The 17,540-nt window shown below is 37.8% G+C and overlaps 1 protein-coding gene and 1 long non-coding RNA gene across 4 annotated transcripts in view; one reads left to right on the plus strand and one right to left on the minus strand.

Moving 5' to 3' along the window:
• The window catches only part of LOC108317398, a 320,387-nt gene that overhangs the window by 10,558 nt on the left and 292,289 nt on the right, over positions 1–17,540 (plus strand). The gene's annotated exons all lie outside the window — the stretch shown is intronic.
• The window catches only part of CD96 (CD96 molecule), a 104,088-nt gene continuing 97,338 nt past the window's right edge, over positions 10,791–17,540 (minus strand). The window contains exons 13-14 of the mRNA XM_017547832.2: positions 16,403–16,526; positions 10,791–14,428 (exon numbers count right to left, since the gene is read on the minus strand). Of these exons, the coding sequence (XP_017403321.1) occupies positions 14,320–14,428; positions 16,403–16,526 (233 nt within the window). The 3' untranslated portion in view covers positions 10,791–14,319. The remainder of the gene's footprint in view (positions 14,429–16,402; positions 16,527–17,540) is intronic.

Below are 17,540 nucleotides of genomic sequence, written 5' to 3' on the forward strand. Positions count from 1 at the left end.
TCTGCACCTGTGGTGCCTGCCTGATTCTACCAATCTGGGCTAAACTTTGAAACTGACTCAGTGCCTTATTCAGCCTAAGGCATCTGCCAAACCACCCAGATTTAAGTCCTGATCTCTCCTGGCCTGACGGACAGCAATAAAGACCCATTAGAAGAAGAGCATTGATTTAAAGTGGACATGTTAGTCTGATGTGGAGTGAGTCAAAAGAAAAGCTCAACTCACCAGACTTGAGTGACCATCACCACTTTTAGCAAATTCTCTATTCCACAAGGCATTTTTCTTTCCCCTACTTGTTCATTTGTCATTTCCTTTCCTTCATTCACACAGTACTGAATTGAACACTGCTTTGTGCCTGGCTTCATCCTCACAGTTGGGGTGTGGAGGAGTGAAGGCAACTTCCCACCTTAGAAAACATTTGGGTCTGACAGAGTTCACAGCCTGCATTCCCTCATCTTGGACTGACATTGCACATTTTGACTTAAACATTAAAGCAACAATAGCAAACCGAAAAGTTTCATCTCAGTAGAACAGAGAGTATCTTCAAATAGTATTTATTGAACAAATAAATATTACTCAAGCTGTGTACCCAAAATTTGGGGTGATGGGTAAAACTTCTGTAGGAGGAAGTTCTGTAGAAGTGATTGCTGAGCCTTCTTCCTGCCCCAGCTCCTGTGCGGGGAGGCCCCAGTAGGCATGCCGAGTGGGAGTCTGCCCAGTTCTGCCACATGTGTGGGATCTTGCTGCAGGGACTGCTGTAAACTGTGAACCTGTGAACTGTTTCCGTAGTTTCTACTAAAGTGTAAACAGAAAACACTGCCCAAGGGTTTGAGGGAGGAATGAAAGTCTCTCCCTTGGGTGAAGTCTGGAGAAACACAGCTTAGTCTCCTTTGATATGAAATGGTTTAATGGAGAGAGGCTAAGTTTGCCCTGGAGTTTTGGGAAAATCAAAGGGCTCCATTTCTCTCCTTAAGAAAGAAAAATTGATTGAAGTTTTGGTGGATCCCAGCCAATACTTATGGCAGAATAAGACCCAGAAATGAAATAAAAACAGTGAACTTATGAGATGAATCCTTGCTTATTTTTTTTTCCTGAACTTTCAGATTAAACAATGCTCAGAGAAAAGAGAATCCCGCCCCCCACAATGAAACAGCATTTTGAATTTTGTCCTACTGTATAAAGGCTGCAATCTTGGAAAAATAGGCTGGCTTTGAGTCGAATTAAGCATCTTTTATTAGGGTCTTGCTCAAGTATTTTTTATTTAAACTTTCTACTTGGAAATAATTTCAAACTTCAAAAAAGTTGCAAAAGTAAAAATATTAAAAGATGTGTAAAAATATTAAAAGACACACACACACACACACACACACACACATACATTCCATCTACCTAGATTCATCTGTGTTTAACAATTTACCCCCTTTAGTTTGTCATTTGCTTCCGTCTCTCTCCATACGCATATACATGTACGTATGTACGTGTGTATGTATACATATATATGGACACATGAACACACATCCTTCAAGGCTAAGTTATTTCTGTCATGGCTCTTTGACTGCTAAGTAATAACTGTGTATTTTCTAAGAACAAAAATCTCTTACATAGAAACATCGGAATTATAAATACTTTTATCTAGTCATCTGACCATATTCTAATTTTGTCAGATGATCTAATAATTGTCTTTTATAGCAATTCCCCCATCTAGTATAGGATTCAATCTAGAGTTAGGTATTGCAATCAGTTGTTATGTCTCTTTAGCCTCCTTTAATCTAGAATATTTTAAAGCCTTTCTTTATATTGACATTTTGAAAAATACAATCTCCCTTTTTAATGAAACATTTCTTTTTGTTTAAAATTTCAACTTTTATTTTAGATATGGGGTAACATGTACAAGTTGGTTGCATGAGAATATTGTGTGATGCTGAGGTTTGGGACACAGATCTTTTCACCCAAGTAGTGAGCATAGTACTTGATTGGTAATTTTTCAACCCATGCCTTCCTCCTTCCCTTTATTCCCTAGTAGTCCACATTGTCCATTGTTCCCATATTTATGTCCAGATGTACTGAATGTTTAGCTCCCACTTATAAGTGAAAACATGTATTTTGTTTTCTGTTCCTGCATTATTTCACTTAGGATTTTGGCTTCCAACTGCATCCACTTTTTTGCAAAGGACATGATTTCATTCTTTTTAATGGCTGCATAGTATTCCTCATTGTATATGTAACATTTTCTTTATCCAATCCACCAATGAGGGACAACTGGGTTGATTCTATGTTTTTGAAGGGCACGGTGATGAACATAACATGTACACATGTCTTTTTGGTAGCATAATTTATTTTCCTTTGGGTATACACTCGGTAATGCGATTGCTGGGTCAAATGGTAACACTATTTTAAGTTCTTTGAGAAATCTCCAGACTGCTTTCCACAGTGGCTGGACTAACTTAAATTCCCACCAACAGTGTATAAGCCTTTCTTTTCTTTGCAACCTTGCCAGCATCTGTTTTTTGACTTTTTAATAATGGTCATTCTGGCTGGTGGGAGATGGCATCTCATTGTGATTTTGATTTGTGTTTCTCTGATGATTAGTGGTGTTGAGCATTTTTTCATGTTTGTTGGCCACTTGTATCTCTTCTTCTGAGAAATGTCTGTTCATGTTCTTTGCCCATTTATTTTAATGGAGTTTTTTTTGCTTATTCATTTGTTTAAGTTCCCTATAAATTCTGGATTAGGCCTTTGTTGGTTGCATTGTTTGCAAATAGCTTCTCCTATTCAATACGTTGTCTGTTTACTCTGTTGATTGTTTCTTTTGCTATGCAGAAACTTTTTAGTTTATTTAAGTCCCACTTGTCTACTTTTGTTTTTGTTACAATCGCTTTTGGGAACTTAACCAAAAATTCTTTGCCAAGGCTGTTATAGTTTGGCTTTGTGTCCTCACCCAAATCTCATGTTGAATTGTAATTCCCAGCAATGGGAGAGAGACCTGGTGGGAGGTGATTGAATCATGGGGGCAGATTTTCCCCTTGCTGCTCTTATGAAAGTGAGTTCTCATGAGATCTCATGGATTTAAATGTGTGTAGCAAAAAAGTGCTACTCACTTTTTTATTTAAAAGTGTATAGCACTTTTGCCTTTGCTCTGTCTCTCTCCTGCTGCCATGTGAAGACATGCTTACTTCCCCTTTGCCCTTCCACCACGATTGTAAGTTTTCTGAGGTCTCTCAAGCCATGCCTCCTGTCTAGCCTGTGGAACTGTGAGTCAGTTAAACCTCTTTTCTCCATAAATTACCCAGTCTCAGGTATGTCTCCATAGCAGTGAAAGAATGGACTCATAAAGAAAATTGGTGCCAGAGAAGTGGGGCATTGCTCTAAAGATACCTGAAAATGTGGAAGCAGCATTGAAACTGGGTAATGTGCAGAAGCTGGAACAGTTTGGAGGGATCAGAAGAAGGCAGGAAGATGAGAGAAAGTTTGGAACTTCCTGGAGACTTGTTGAATGGTTGTGACCAAAATGTGGATAGTAATAGGGACAGTGGAGCCCAGACTGTGGTGGTTTCAGATGGAGATGTGGAACTTATTGGGAATTAGAATAAAGGTAACTTTTGCTATGCTTTAGCAAAGATACTGGTGGCATTTTGCTCCTGCTGTAGGAAACGATGGAACTTTGGACTTGAGAGAGATGATTTAGAGTATCTGGCAGCAGAAATTTCTAAGTGCAAAGCAGGCAACATGGCTGCTTTAAAAAGCCTCATTTGTATAAACAAAGAAATAACCTGAAGCTAGAACTTATATTTAAAAGGGAAGCAGAAAATAAAAGTTTGGAAAATTTGTAGCCCAACCATGTGGTAGAAAAGAAAAATCCATTTTCTAGGGTTGGGGGGACATTCAAGCCTGCTGCATAAGTTTGCATAAGTAAGGAAGAGCTGAATGTTAATAGCCAAGACAATGGGGATAATGCCTCCAAGGCATTTCAGAGACCTTCAAGGCAGCCCCTCCCATCACAGACCTGGAGGAATAGGAGGGAAAAATTGTTTCCTGTGCCAGGCCCAGGGCTCCACTGCTCTGTGCAGCCATGGAACATGGTGCCCTGCATCCCAGCCACTCTAGCTTCTAGCTGTGTCTAAAAGGGGCTAAGGTACAGCTCAGGCTGTTGCTTCAGAGGGTGCAAGCATCAAGCCTTGAAAGCTTCCATGTGGTGTTGGACCTGTGGGTGCATAGAAGGCGAGAATTAAGTTTTGAGAACCTCTGCCTAGATTTCAAAGGATGTATGGAAATGTCTGGATGTCCAGGCATAAGTCTGCTGCAGGGGCAGAGCCCTCATGGAGAACCTCTATTAGGGTAAGGCAAAGGGAAAATGTGAGCTTGGAGCCCCACACAGAGTCCCCACTGGGGCACTGCCTAGTGGGTCTATGAGAAGAGGGCTGCAGTTCTTCAGACCCCAGAATGCTAGACCCACCGACAGACTGTACCATGCACCTATAAAAACTGCAGGCACTCAGTGACAGCTTGTGAAAGCAGTCAAAAGGACTGTGCCCTGCAGAACCACAGAGGTGGAGCTTTCCAAGGTTTGGGAGCCCACCCTTTGCATCAGTGTGACCTGGATGTGAGACATAAAGGAGATTATTTTGGAGCTTTAAGGTCTAATGATGGTCCTGCTGGGTTTCAGACTTGCATGGGGCCTGTCACCCCTTTGTTTTGGCCAATTTCTTCCTTTTGGAATGGGGGCATTTACACAATACCTGTATTCCCATGTATGTTGAGAATAACTAACCTGTTTTTTATTTTACAGGCTCATAGGCAGAAGGGACATGCCTTGTCTTAGATGAGACTTTGGACTTGGACTTTGAGTTAATGTTGGAATGAGTTAAAACTTTTGGAAACTATTGGGAAGGCATGACTGTATTTGGAAATGTGAGAAGGATATGATATTTGGCAAGGGCCAGGGTGGAATGATATGATTTGGCTCTGTGTCCCCATCTAAATCTCATGTTGAATTATAATTCCCAATATTGGGAGAGGGGCTTGGTAGGAGGTGATTGGCCCATGGAAGTAGATGTCCCCCATGCTGTTCCCAGGACAGTGATTGAGTTCTCATGAGATCTTGTTGTCTAAAAGTGTGTATAACTTTCCCTTTACTCGCTCTCTCCTGCTGCCGTGTAAAGACATGCTTACTTCCCCTTCGCCCTTTTGCCATGATTGTTAAGTTTCCTGAGGCTTCCCTAGCCTCCATAAAGGCTATATTTCCTCCATAAAGCCTTTGGAAATATAAGTCAATTGAACCTCTTTTCTCCATAAATTACCCAGTCTCAGGTATGTCTCTACAGCAGTGTGAGAATGGACTAGTAGAAAGGCCAGTGTTGTCAATAGTATTTCCTGGATTTTCTTCTAGGATTTGTATAGTTTAAAGTACATTTAAATCTTTGATCCATTTTCAGTTAATTTTTCTTTATGGTGAAAGATAGGGATCCATCTTCAGTCTTGTGCATATAGCTAGCCGGCTATCCCAGCACAATTTATTGATGTAGGAGTTCTCTCCTAGTTGCTTGTTTGTATCAGCCTTGTTGAAGATCAGATGGTTATACATTTGTGGGTTTATTTCTGAATTTTCTATTCTGTTTCATTGGTCTATATGTCTGTTTTTATACCAGAACCAAGTCGCTTTGCTTTATGATATAGTTTGAAGTTGGGTAGTGTGATGCCTCCAGCTTTTTGATGCCTCCAGTTCTTTTTGTTTAGGATTGCTTTGGATATTCAGGCTTGTTTTTGCTTCCATATAAATGGTAGAATAGCTTTTTTCTAATTCTGTGAATAACTTTGGTAGTTTAATGGAAATAGCATTGAATATGCAAATTTCTCTGACCAGTATGGCCATTTTTACAGTATTGATTTTTCTACTCTATGAGCATGGCATGTTTTTCCATTTATTTGTGTCATCACTGATTTTTTTCAGCAGTGTTTTGTAGTTTTCCTTGTAGAGACTGTTTACTTCTTTGGTTAGCAGTATTCCTAGGTAGCTCCTTTTCTTCTATTGTAAGTGGGATTGTGTTGTTAATTTTACTCTCAGCCTGGATATTGTTGGTGCATAGAAATGCTGCTGATTTGTACATTGATTTTGTGTTCTGAAATTATACTAAAGTTGTTTATGAGTTGTAGGAGCCTTCTGGCAGAGTCTTTAGGATTTTCTAGATATAGAATTGCACCATAAGTGAAGAGAGATAGTTAAATTTCTTCATTTCCTATTGAGATGCCTTTTCTTTCTTTCTTTCTCTTGCCTGATTGCTCTGGCTAGGACTTCCAGCCCTATGCTGAACCTACAACTATATGAACATACGACTCTGTTCTTATTTTCTGACATAACAAAGTATTCCAAGTTCACTTATGTCTGCCTTAGACATTTCTCTGAGTTCAGTTCCTTTCAGCAGGAAATTATATTGAAAACCAAGATGTGGATGCTAGGTATGCTCATTGCTACTGGGATATCTTTGCTTCTTAGTCCTTTCAAAAGACACATCTAGGAAATATAGGCACATATACATATTTGCAGTGAAACACAGACATGCATGCTCAAGCATATTTACACACAGATGTGATTAAGATTACCAGTGAAAGACAGGTGGACATCATGGGTCTCCAGATGTGATACTTGGGAAGGACACTATCCTTCATGTGCATACACATGCATACACACACACATACACACACATATTGTGGAAATCACAAGTTTGCATTGATACTGCCAATTTGAATCCATCCCTGCATATACACAGGGTTCTTTCCAGTCTTTCCTTATTCCATATTTATATGTTCCTTTTCCCTCAGTGAGAACCTGGGGGCACCCAATAACAACATTTTTTAATGTGTTATAAGATTATATAAATGTACCAAATGTGTAATCTTATAATATATAAAAAAAATTTCAAAATTGCTTTGCTCATATCATTACAATAAAAAAAAAAATCTTACTAAAAAGCCTTCCAGATTTGCTTACAGTTCTCACCCTCTGCCCACTACCCCCACCCTACCCTACACAAGACTGGGGTATACAGTCAAATTTTGTGTTCCTAGCTACTTGGATTAGTTTTTTTTTTTTTTTTTCTCTTTCAGTGTGCTTATGGTATTTATTTAAAGTACAAATGGTTTGATTTTAGTTTATTTTTCCCTGTTCTTGTTTATTTAATTTTATTATTTTAATATGTAGAATACTAATATTCTTTTTTTCAGACAAAATTATACAGAAAGGTATGTACAGGAAATGTCACTTTTCCCTATATTCCTCCCACTCTGTTCCTTCTTTACCCCTCAAGTCCACCATTTCTTGATTTGTCTCTCCTGTTTCTTTTTGTAAAAATAGGCATATAAATACGTCACAAAAATTTTTTTCCTTCTTTCCTACACAAAGGTAGCATATTACATGCTCTTTGTACTTCACCTTTTTCATTTAATATACCTGGAAATCACTCCATATCAGTTGATAGAAATTTTCTTTTTTCTTATTTATAGAACTACACATTAACTCTATTTTGTGTATTTACCACAGTTTACTCAACCAATCTCCTGTATTTGGACTTTTAGATAATTTCTAATCCTTTGGAAATACAAATAATAATGTCAAAATAACCTTGTGCATATATATTTTTATATTGTTGGAGGCTGAGCTGCAAGCTGAATTCCTGAAGATGAATTATAATGCCAAGGAGTAAATTAATATGTAATTTTGTTAGATATCATCATATTATTCTCAATAGTAGTGGCACCAGTTTGCACTTCCTTCAGCACTATATGAGTGTGCATGTTTCCCCAAAGCCTTGATAACAGAGAATATTGTCAAACTTGAAATTCATGACAATTAAATGGAGAAGAACTGATATCTGAATATATTGTTAAATTTACATTTATTGTGTATAAATTTCATGTTTTTCAAGTGATTAAGAGTCATTTTAATTTTTTTGTATGAATTATTTGTTTGTGGTTTTAGCCCATTTTTCCATAGGATTTTTCAGTTTTTCATTCCCAATATTTGTAAGTTCTTTATCAATTAGGTATATTGATCAAGGTATATATATATTGATATATCATCTATGATATATGCTGTAAATATTTTCACTTACTTTATTATTTGCCTTTTGACTTTGCTTTCTTTTCCATGCATGTTGTTTTTATTTTTAAGTAGCTAAATTTATTCATCTTTTCTTTCATTACATATATATTTGTACAATTGTAGTTACATATATGTGACCATATAGTATATGTATATGTGCATATATAACTATGTATATAGTATTTATAGACTATAACTGTACATATATGTATCTATACAAATATAGCTATGGATAGATATGCATGCACATGTTATGTATACATTTAGTTAAGAAAATATTCCTTTTTCTCAAGAGTTTTTAGTAGGAATGGGTGTTGAATTGTGCCAAATATTTTTTTAAACAGCTGTGGAGATTATTCTTATCCTTTTTCTTCTTAGTTCTATTTATATGGTAAATTATATTAAGCATTTTTCTATCATCAAATGCTTCTTGCATTCTTGGTATAACCCTTAGGTAATGTTTTCAATTCCCAACACTATGTCTCAGATATCAGTGTCTCTACTGCAGTGGCCTTGACTCGATTGACAGCCTCCTTTCTGAAGCCTTTAAAAATATTTCTCACATGTTGTCCCTGAAATCATACCTTTTTCTTTATTATTTTCTCTTCTTTGTGCATAATTTAATTTTATATGTATCACACTGTACTGTATTTATTTGTTTAAATGTCTGACGCTTCCATTAAATTTTATATTCACTGAAGGCAATACGTAGTTCTTATATTTTACATTAATTTCATGAGTGTGGAATCTACAAACCCTAAACTGGCCATCCAAAAGAGGTATTCACAAACAGTGCTTGTCATACTTTTCTAGTAACTAGCCACAAAATTAAAATCAATTCTTTTTTATAGTTGTGTTAGATTTCAGATCTGTTAGTCATCAAAGCATGTCCCTTTGAATCAGTGCAATGGCTTTATGTATAAGAAAAATCCAATGCAACCCAATTATCTATAAGAGTGGAATTAGGCTTATCTCAAACCAGTGATGCAAAAATGATTCTACCATAGATGGAATTCTCAGATCCCTGTTCATCTTCCCATTCAGCATTAACAGATACTTAGGTTTTGAAGAGAGAAAATGCAGAATAGAGAGGTTAACTCTTACACGTGGCTCTCAGGGTATCAGGACCACTATCAAACTTTTCTGAAGGATTCATGTAACTGTTGTTCTATACCCTCCAGCATACCTTCTTGGCACTTTTAAGTATTTTCTGGTGACAGCTGAATAGCATAATGCTGTAGTCAATTATATTTGGTGATAGGTCTTCTTTGGACAGTAAATGGGAAATAGTCTGACAAAACTCAGGGCAAATGTGCATATGTTTCTGGCAGTTATGGAGGGTAGCTGGAAGTGGCCCCAAGCTGTCTTCTTTATGTTGTGATATTGAGTTTGTTGCTCTTCCCCATTATTCCACCCATGTCCCGCCCCACAATCACAATGCCACAGAGCCTTTGAACAAATACAAGGAGGTGAGCAGAACAGGAAAGACTGTAACAGAGACTGGAGGCTATGAAGATGCTGTCTGAGGAGAAAAATTTAGATTCTACTGTTCCCATTTCTGTTATTTGACCCACATAATATCAAGACCCATCACAGATACCCTATTCCAGCTTTAAGAATAATTCCAGGCTTGTCTGATGGTAGTGGGTTATCAGAACTTATTAACATTAGAATCACTAAAGTTGGCATACAACCCCCCACTGCTAAATTAGACTGGCTAAAAAAAATAAAAGAATACTTCCAAAAGTATCCCCTGGCCCTGACCTAGCTTAAGGTCATAGTGTCCTGCTTTCTGGTCATGCCTTCCTGGCTGCAGCATGATGCCTTTGTTAGTAATCTAGGAAATCTGGGAAGAAGGCGCCTTTGCAGGAACTGGAAAATAAACTGCTTTGATTCCATGATTCTCTCCATGTATTTCTGCTATTAATGTGGACACCATCTTTTAGCTGATTGACACAGCCATGATTGCTGTTGTCAAAAAGCCAGTTAGGCTATGCACGTCAGTCCCCGTCTCAGAGAAAACAAACTTTTTGTATTTCTGAATATTCAGCTGTCAGGTTCAAAGCCACCCTCCTAAGTCCGGATGTCAAGAGGGCTGCCTTCAAGAATCTCTTCCCCTGTTCAGAGCTTCTGAGACATTTTTCATTATCTCTGCCCTTAATTTCTCTAAACTTTCTTTTCAACTTCTGATCTTGATTACTCTCCTTTCTCTCTTCATTTCCTCATTTTCTTTGACACTTTCTAGAGCATCTTACCTCCCAGGGTCAATTATTTCTACTTTTCTTTGTTTTCTGTTACAATTTTTTAGCATATACTACCAAGGCATAAAAAAGCAATATTTATGACCAAGCATGTGGCTCACGCCTGTAATCTTAGCACTTTGGGAGGCTGAGGCGAGTGGATGACGAGGTCAGAAGATCAAGACCATCCTGGCCAACGTGGTGAAACCCCATCTCTACTAAAACTACAAAAATAAGCTGGGCATGGTGGCATGCGCCTGTAATCCCAGTTACTTGGGAGGCTGAGGTAGAAGAATCGCTTGAACACAGGAGGCAGAGGTTGCAATGAGTCGAGATTGCACCACTGCACTCCAGCCTGGCGACAGAGAGAGACCCAGTCTCAAACAAACAAACAAAAAAACCCACCAATATTTACTTAAAAGCACACAAAGCAGCTCTTGTATATAGTAAAAGAAGATGCCAAAGAAATTAAATATTGATTGTACACTAGGCTACAAATCAGAGAACTGGGTCATCATTTTGGCTCTATCATTTCCAATCGTGTGACCTTGGGCAAGTCAATTTCATAGAACCCTTAACTCATTATTTGTAAAATAACCTCTAATACCCATCCTGGTCAGATGTTCTGTGATTTTAAAGACCTATAAATGCAAAGTTAATTTGGTGAAATCAACCATATCTTCTTTAGTTAAAACAAAACTCATGCTGAACCAAGAAATTGAAAATACTTTTTTTTTTAAACTAAAGTGTGCATTAGGCACTTACATTTGAGCTAAAATATGCCTACCTCTGGATCTATATGTGTAGGTTAACTATTGCTACAATATTATGTAATAATCACACAATTTCAGTGGCATGAAACTATTTAACTTGTGTGCCTGTTGAGGTAGGCTGTGCGTTTTGCTGATCTAGACTGGGCCAGCCTTGAGGGGTTCTGCTCCATGAGCCTTTCTTCTTCTTCTTAGCACTAGTAGGATAGATTGAAAATGATCTTCACATCGTGATGGTAGAAAAGAAGAGAGTGAATCAATCATAGAAGTAGTTTTCAAACCTTGGGTTAGCCATGCCCATGATACTCTATTGTAAAACAAATCATATAGTCAATTTGAGATGTGCTCCTGGTGCAGGTGGGTAAGGAAATGAATATCTAAATAACAACAACACACAGTGTTTTGGAAATAAACAGCAAACATACTTACATGTGGCTTTTTCTCAGTGAAAATTAAACCTTAGGGATTAGAGTCTAGTATTGCTATTTCTCCTATGAGACAGAGCTGAATTCACTTCTAGAGACAGGAGTTGCTGGTTGAGACAGACTCTATGAATTTACTTTTACACAATTTAGGGCTCAAATGAAACTGTCATGTTAGTCAAATAAGGGATGTCAAGCTCACAGTACTACCTAAAAGGCATCTGGGGCCCCTCTAATTTGCAGGTTTGTGAAAAGTTCATCTGAACTATTCACTGAGGACCGCTCCATGGATAAGGAACTGCTCACTCTATTCAAGTTGTAATGAATATGCAAATGATAAGCAGAACTTAATTATGAGACATAAAGACTGTACTTCAAAGAGGAGCTAATATAAAAACACAGTGAGATACCTGTCATGTGATAGATTGATAAATTACATGGATTTATGTTTTACTGTAAAACTGTCTCTCCCTTTACTGAAACGATCTAAATACCTCCAACCCTGCCACTTTTTACCCCCACTTTCTACCCCTACTTTCTACTTGTATTCATATATCCTAATAAAACAGTAAAATAAAGCCACAATGCTTTGTACACAAATTACTGATGATTAAGTCATATTAAATACAAATAACTATACACATGAAGCAACAGCCATACATATAAAGTTAGAATTTGTTTCTTGAGAACTATTAAGGAATTAATTAAGGCAGGTAGCAGTTTATTTTTTCAGTTATTGAGCTGTATAGTTATCTATTGCTATGTAACAAATTATACTCAAACTTAATGGTGTTAAAAGATAAACACTATCTCATATGTTAGAGGTTCAGAAATTTAGAAAAGGCTTAGCTGGGTAGTTTTGGCTCTCTTGAGGTCTTGCTCAAAAGATCAACTGAAGTTGCAGTTATCTGAAGACTTGACTGGTGGCTGGAGGATCTGCTTCCAAGATGACTCCCTTACATGGCTGGCAAGTTAATGCTTGTTGGCAAAATACCTCAGTTCCTTGACAGGTGGATTTCTCAGTAGGGCTGCCTGGGTATCTTCATGGCATGGAATAGGCTTTTCCCAGTGTCAGTGGTCAAAGAGAGATCAAAGTGGAAGCCACAGTGTATTTTATGACCTAGCCTTGGTCAGTTCTAAGCTTTTTTGGCTATACCAAGGATGAGACTGGTACTCACTCTCAACATTGTGCAAGTGCGTGACCCCGAGTGTGAATGCCTCCTTACATTTTTTTCCCAGGTACATTGATTGCTTCACCTTAATCCTGGCCCCAGGTTACATGAATCATCTGTATTCAGTGTTGGAGGGGACTATTTAAGGATGTGAATACTAGGAGGCAAGAACACTGGGGCTCATCTTAGAGGCTGGCCACTATAAGTTAAGCACCTACCTCAGATTCTTATGAATGAGAAAGAACTTCCACTGGCTCAGCAGTTCACAACTTTGGCTGAACATGTGAATCATCTGAGAGTGCTGATGCCTGTGCCTCACTCCTCAGACATTTTGCTTTAATTGAACTGGAGTGTGACAGCTATGGTACTTAAGAAAAAGACATACTCTCCAAATAACTGCACAAGATATTCTCATGTGCAGTCAGGGATAAGTATACTGCAAATGAACTAAAGTTTCCTTTTGGGATTAAAGTCCACGCAGAATTTGCCAATCACTGTTATCTGTCAACAACATCTGTTTTTCCCTCCTGGAGCAGAGAGTGTGGGAAGGTTTCAAGAGACAAGGAGATTTGGTAATTTATTCGCTCACAAACTGTTGCCAAATACAGAACATGTCTGGCTGACTAGGTTTCTTCTCTGACACCTATACATTCTGCTTCAACTATTTTGTAAAAGATTGGTAGGAGCAAGGTTAATTAATCAGTGCTGGTCTGATTTGAGGCTCTTTATCTTTTTCAAAACAGATCAAAACAGGCGGGTTAGATGAACAGGAAAGTCCCCAGATGAAAAAGAGAATAACAGGAATTAGATGAGTAGGGTTGGGCTTAGGCTGCCTGTTTACTTACAAAACAGTTTGGTACCAGTTTGATGGACACGCACATGAAGGCACTCAAATGAAACCACTCTTGGCTCATATAATTTTAGAGGCCAGTGAAGTTTTATATCTTCCAGCCTACTTGGTTGTTGGTTAGTTATCTCTTTGATACCTCTTCATCCTGGTCCATGTGGCAGGAGTCTGGGCTGAACATGGTAGGAAGACAGTGAAGGGGGACTGAAAATGTGGTTCTTGTGGTTCTTTTCCTGGTTTTCCTTCCAGGAAAATAAACAACAGAATTTCAATATGAAGATTAACCATACTTCTCCATTACTTGGCAGTCTTGTTAGAACTTTTACATTGACTTTTTCTTGTAATTGTCTTAGGGAATGCAACAAAACCCCAGGATTTTGGCAAATAGCTTACAATATTGATAGATGTTCAAATAAGAGGATCAGCCATGGGCATACACTTGAAACCGTTGTTGTCCCTCCATCAGAGAGTTTAAATGAAAATATTGTATTTTTTTTAATGATGGCAGACTATTGTACACTTCTTACATAAGCAAGAAAACCTCTACAAATTGCATTGAGTGTGAGCATGGCATATCCTTTCACTCTTAGTTAAGTTTCAGGCATTTGGAGATGAAAGAGGGTGAGTTGCTGGGAAAACAGATCACTCACTTCTGACTCCCATTTCAGCTGTAGCAGAGGGAGGTGGCTGAAGAGTGACTGTATTAATAAAGCACAATGTCTACCTTCTCAATAGAATTCCAGCAGAGTTCTGTTGTGGGGCAAAGTCTCACGAGACTAGAGGGTCTCCATCTCATGACAAGGCAGATCACTTTCGTTGGGCTCTTGAATGCAAGTGTACTTGATGGGAGGTGGCGGTGGCTTGAAAGGGGGAGGTCTTTCCATGCTAGGAACAAAACATTGGGCTTTCAGTGCTAAGAATGTGAGGGAGTCTTATGCACAGACACATAGACATGCATTGATTTTTTTAAAGGAGAACACAGATTGATGAGAAAGAGATATACGCTCCCAGTTCTTTCAGCATTTTTGTTGGCACAGCCCTGTGCTTGTTAGGCCTGTTAGCCATTTGAATGTCATGATCATACCATTAATTAATAGTTATAATTTTGTAGTCTGCAAAGCGTTTTTATCATAACATACTTTGTATGCAGAAATTGAGTGTTATTGTCACCATTCTACAGACAAAACTGAGGCTCAGAGGTTTTAAACAACTTGCTCAAGAGAACCAGACCAGCAATTCAAGTCTTTTCACCAGAACTGATACTCTCCATGAAAACTGTCTCCTAGCAGAAAAAACGTTTCTCTTGTGTGTATTAAAATATTCCTTCAGAGACTAAATCTTAAAATTCTAGGACTTAAGAATGAAGCTTTTCAAATAGTCTTTTTGCTAACCCTAGCCCCGTCCTTCACCCAGACACTCACTATGTACTATGGGGATGTGATACAGATGGGAAGTAAAGCTCTTCTCAGTCCCTGAGTACTGGGTAGATAATGCCTAAATCCTTTTTGTTTGAATCAGTGAACATTATTAAAGTCATCTTTGTACAAAGCACTATTTTATGTTAGTACAAGTCATCTTTTTTTCTGAAATGCATTAAAGAGATAGATTAGTATGGAATTTAGCTGTATAAATGCTCTAGCTATCTTGGTATCAGGAAACAGAAATAATATCCCTAACCATCTTTATGTCCATCACTCAAACACATCTATGTCTTGGCAATCCATAGTATCTTAAGAGAGATAAAGAGTGGGCAGTGGGGGGGGGGGCTGAGGCGGGAGGAGGAGGGAGAGATTGATTCACATCTCTATGTAACACAAACATCTGAATACAGAACAATTTAAAAAATCAAATTTTTGGATTTCATTTGTTCATTTAATATAAAGCTCTCTAATCCCTATTACCCAATTTTCAGATACTTTAATGGAGACTTCATGTATATTATTAAGTGGATACAATTCTAGGAAAATTGCACTTTTGTTTTTTGCAGGAATTATGAGTTTCTCAAGGTCATGTGGTGGCCAAATTGTAGTCCTTGGAAAAGAATTAAGAATTTCTAACGACTGATTTAGTGTTTTATTCACCACCCCCTGTATGTGATTATAGAGTCTGCAAGGATACTCTGGAAAAGGTGGAAGAGCATATGACATGATGGTTAATGTTATCTTAGAGCAGTAGTAAGGCAAGTGCAAGATCAGCTCTGGGTACTAAGGTCTCTTCCAATTATGGCCCAATCCAGACTGACTGAAAATAGCAAGTCAGAAAAATGACACTTAACCTTATGTACCATTTCAGGCTTTTGATTGGAGAGGGGTTTTGGAAAATATTTCAATAAGACAAAAAAGGGATAACTCAATGCTTACTTTCTTTTCTTCTTGGGGAAAAAGGAAAAGAGCAGTAGAAGCCCATCCTAGTTAAAAAACAAAAACAAAAACAAAAAAACAGCTGGAAACCTCTTAAAATTACCTTTCTCACTCAATTTCACACTTGAGCATCTAGGGCCAGCTGAGCCCAGGCAGTTCAAAGATGCATGAAAGGAAAAAAATAATGAAGATTAAAAGAAAAATCAGTTTTAGTTTTGAGGGGAGGTGAGGCGCAGTTCTCATTTCATGCCCATGGACTTGCTGTATCTGTTGAGTGTTACTGTCTGACTAGGCCAATGCAGAGAGGACTACTGTGTCAGGAGTTGGGTATTTAATCCCAACTGTGCGGATGCTGGGAAAACTATATAATCTCTCCGAGATTCTGTGAGCCCTATTTACTCATGAAAATATGAGAGGACTGTCATAATGATATATTGTACTGATGAATATTTTATAATGAAAAATTATCAGTTCCTACATATCTTAGTATTATACTCACATTTCTTTTTGATATTGACACCATTTTCTCACTCCAAGGCCAAACAATACCACGCAGCAAAAGAGTAAAGCCGCTGTAATCACTGGCCAGGACATTCCATCTTTGGGCTTATTGGCCACAATACCTGAAAAGGGCACAAAGAAAAATAAACTTTAATCCCAAAGTTTGGTATTTGGAAAACAGGATTAAACCATTTCTCCTGTGTGAAACATAATTTATTGAAGAGCCGTGGGGATGCTCATTGGCCATCATGATGCTCTAGGGGTGTGCATGTCTATCCCTTGTTACTTACACAAAGTGATAACTCTTAAAAGTTAATTATGTATCCTACCAGAAATTTTTTGTGGCTATATATATATGCATACGTCTGTACCATGAATATATACCCTCCCCCTTTTTTAACAACTGGGGCCATATTATACACACTATACTGTTCATGGCTTCTTTTTCTTTTTTCTTGTTTTTCACTGTCTTAGGTTCAGAGGTACATGTGCAGGTTTGTTATATAGTTAAATTGCGTGTTGTAGGGATTTGGTGTGCAGATTGTTTTGTCACCCAGGTAATCGACATAGTACCTGATAGGTAGTTTTTAAAATCCTTACCCTCCTGTCAACTTTCACCCTCGAGTAGGCCTCAGTGTTTGTTGTTATCTTCTTTGTATCTATATGTACTCAATGTTTAGCTCTCATGTATAAGTAAGAACATGCAGTAGTTGGTTTTCTATTTCTGTGTTAGTTTGCTTAGAGTAATAGTCTCCAGTTCCATCCACATTGCTGCAAAGAATATGATCTCATTCTTCTTTATGGCTTCATAGTACTTCATGCTATACGTACCACATTTTCTTTAGCCAGTGACTGTGGATGGGCATTCATGTTAGTTCCATGTCTTTACTATTGTGGATAGTGCTGTGATGAACATACATGTCCATATGTCTTTATGGTAGAACAATTTATATTCCTTTGGGTATATGTCCAATATAATGATATTGCCAGTTCAAATAGTAATTTTGTTTTAAGTTGTTTGAAAAATAGCCAAACTGCTTTACATTCCCACCGGCAGTGTGTGAGCATTCCCTTTTCTCCACAACCTCACCTGCATCAGTTTTTTTTTTTTTTTTTTTTTTTTTTTTTTTTTTTTT

Source organism: Cebus imitator, unplaced genomic scaffold (genome assembly GCF_001604975.1).
Source record: "Cebus imitator isolate Cc_AM_T3 unplaced genomic scaffold, Cebus_imitator-1.0 Scaffold201, whole genome shotgun sequence".
Classification (NCBI taxonomy): Eukaryota; Metazoa; Chordata; class Mammalia; order Primates; family Cebidae; genus Cebus; species Cebus imitator.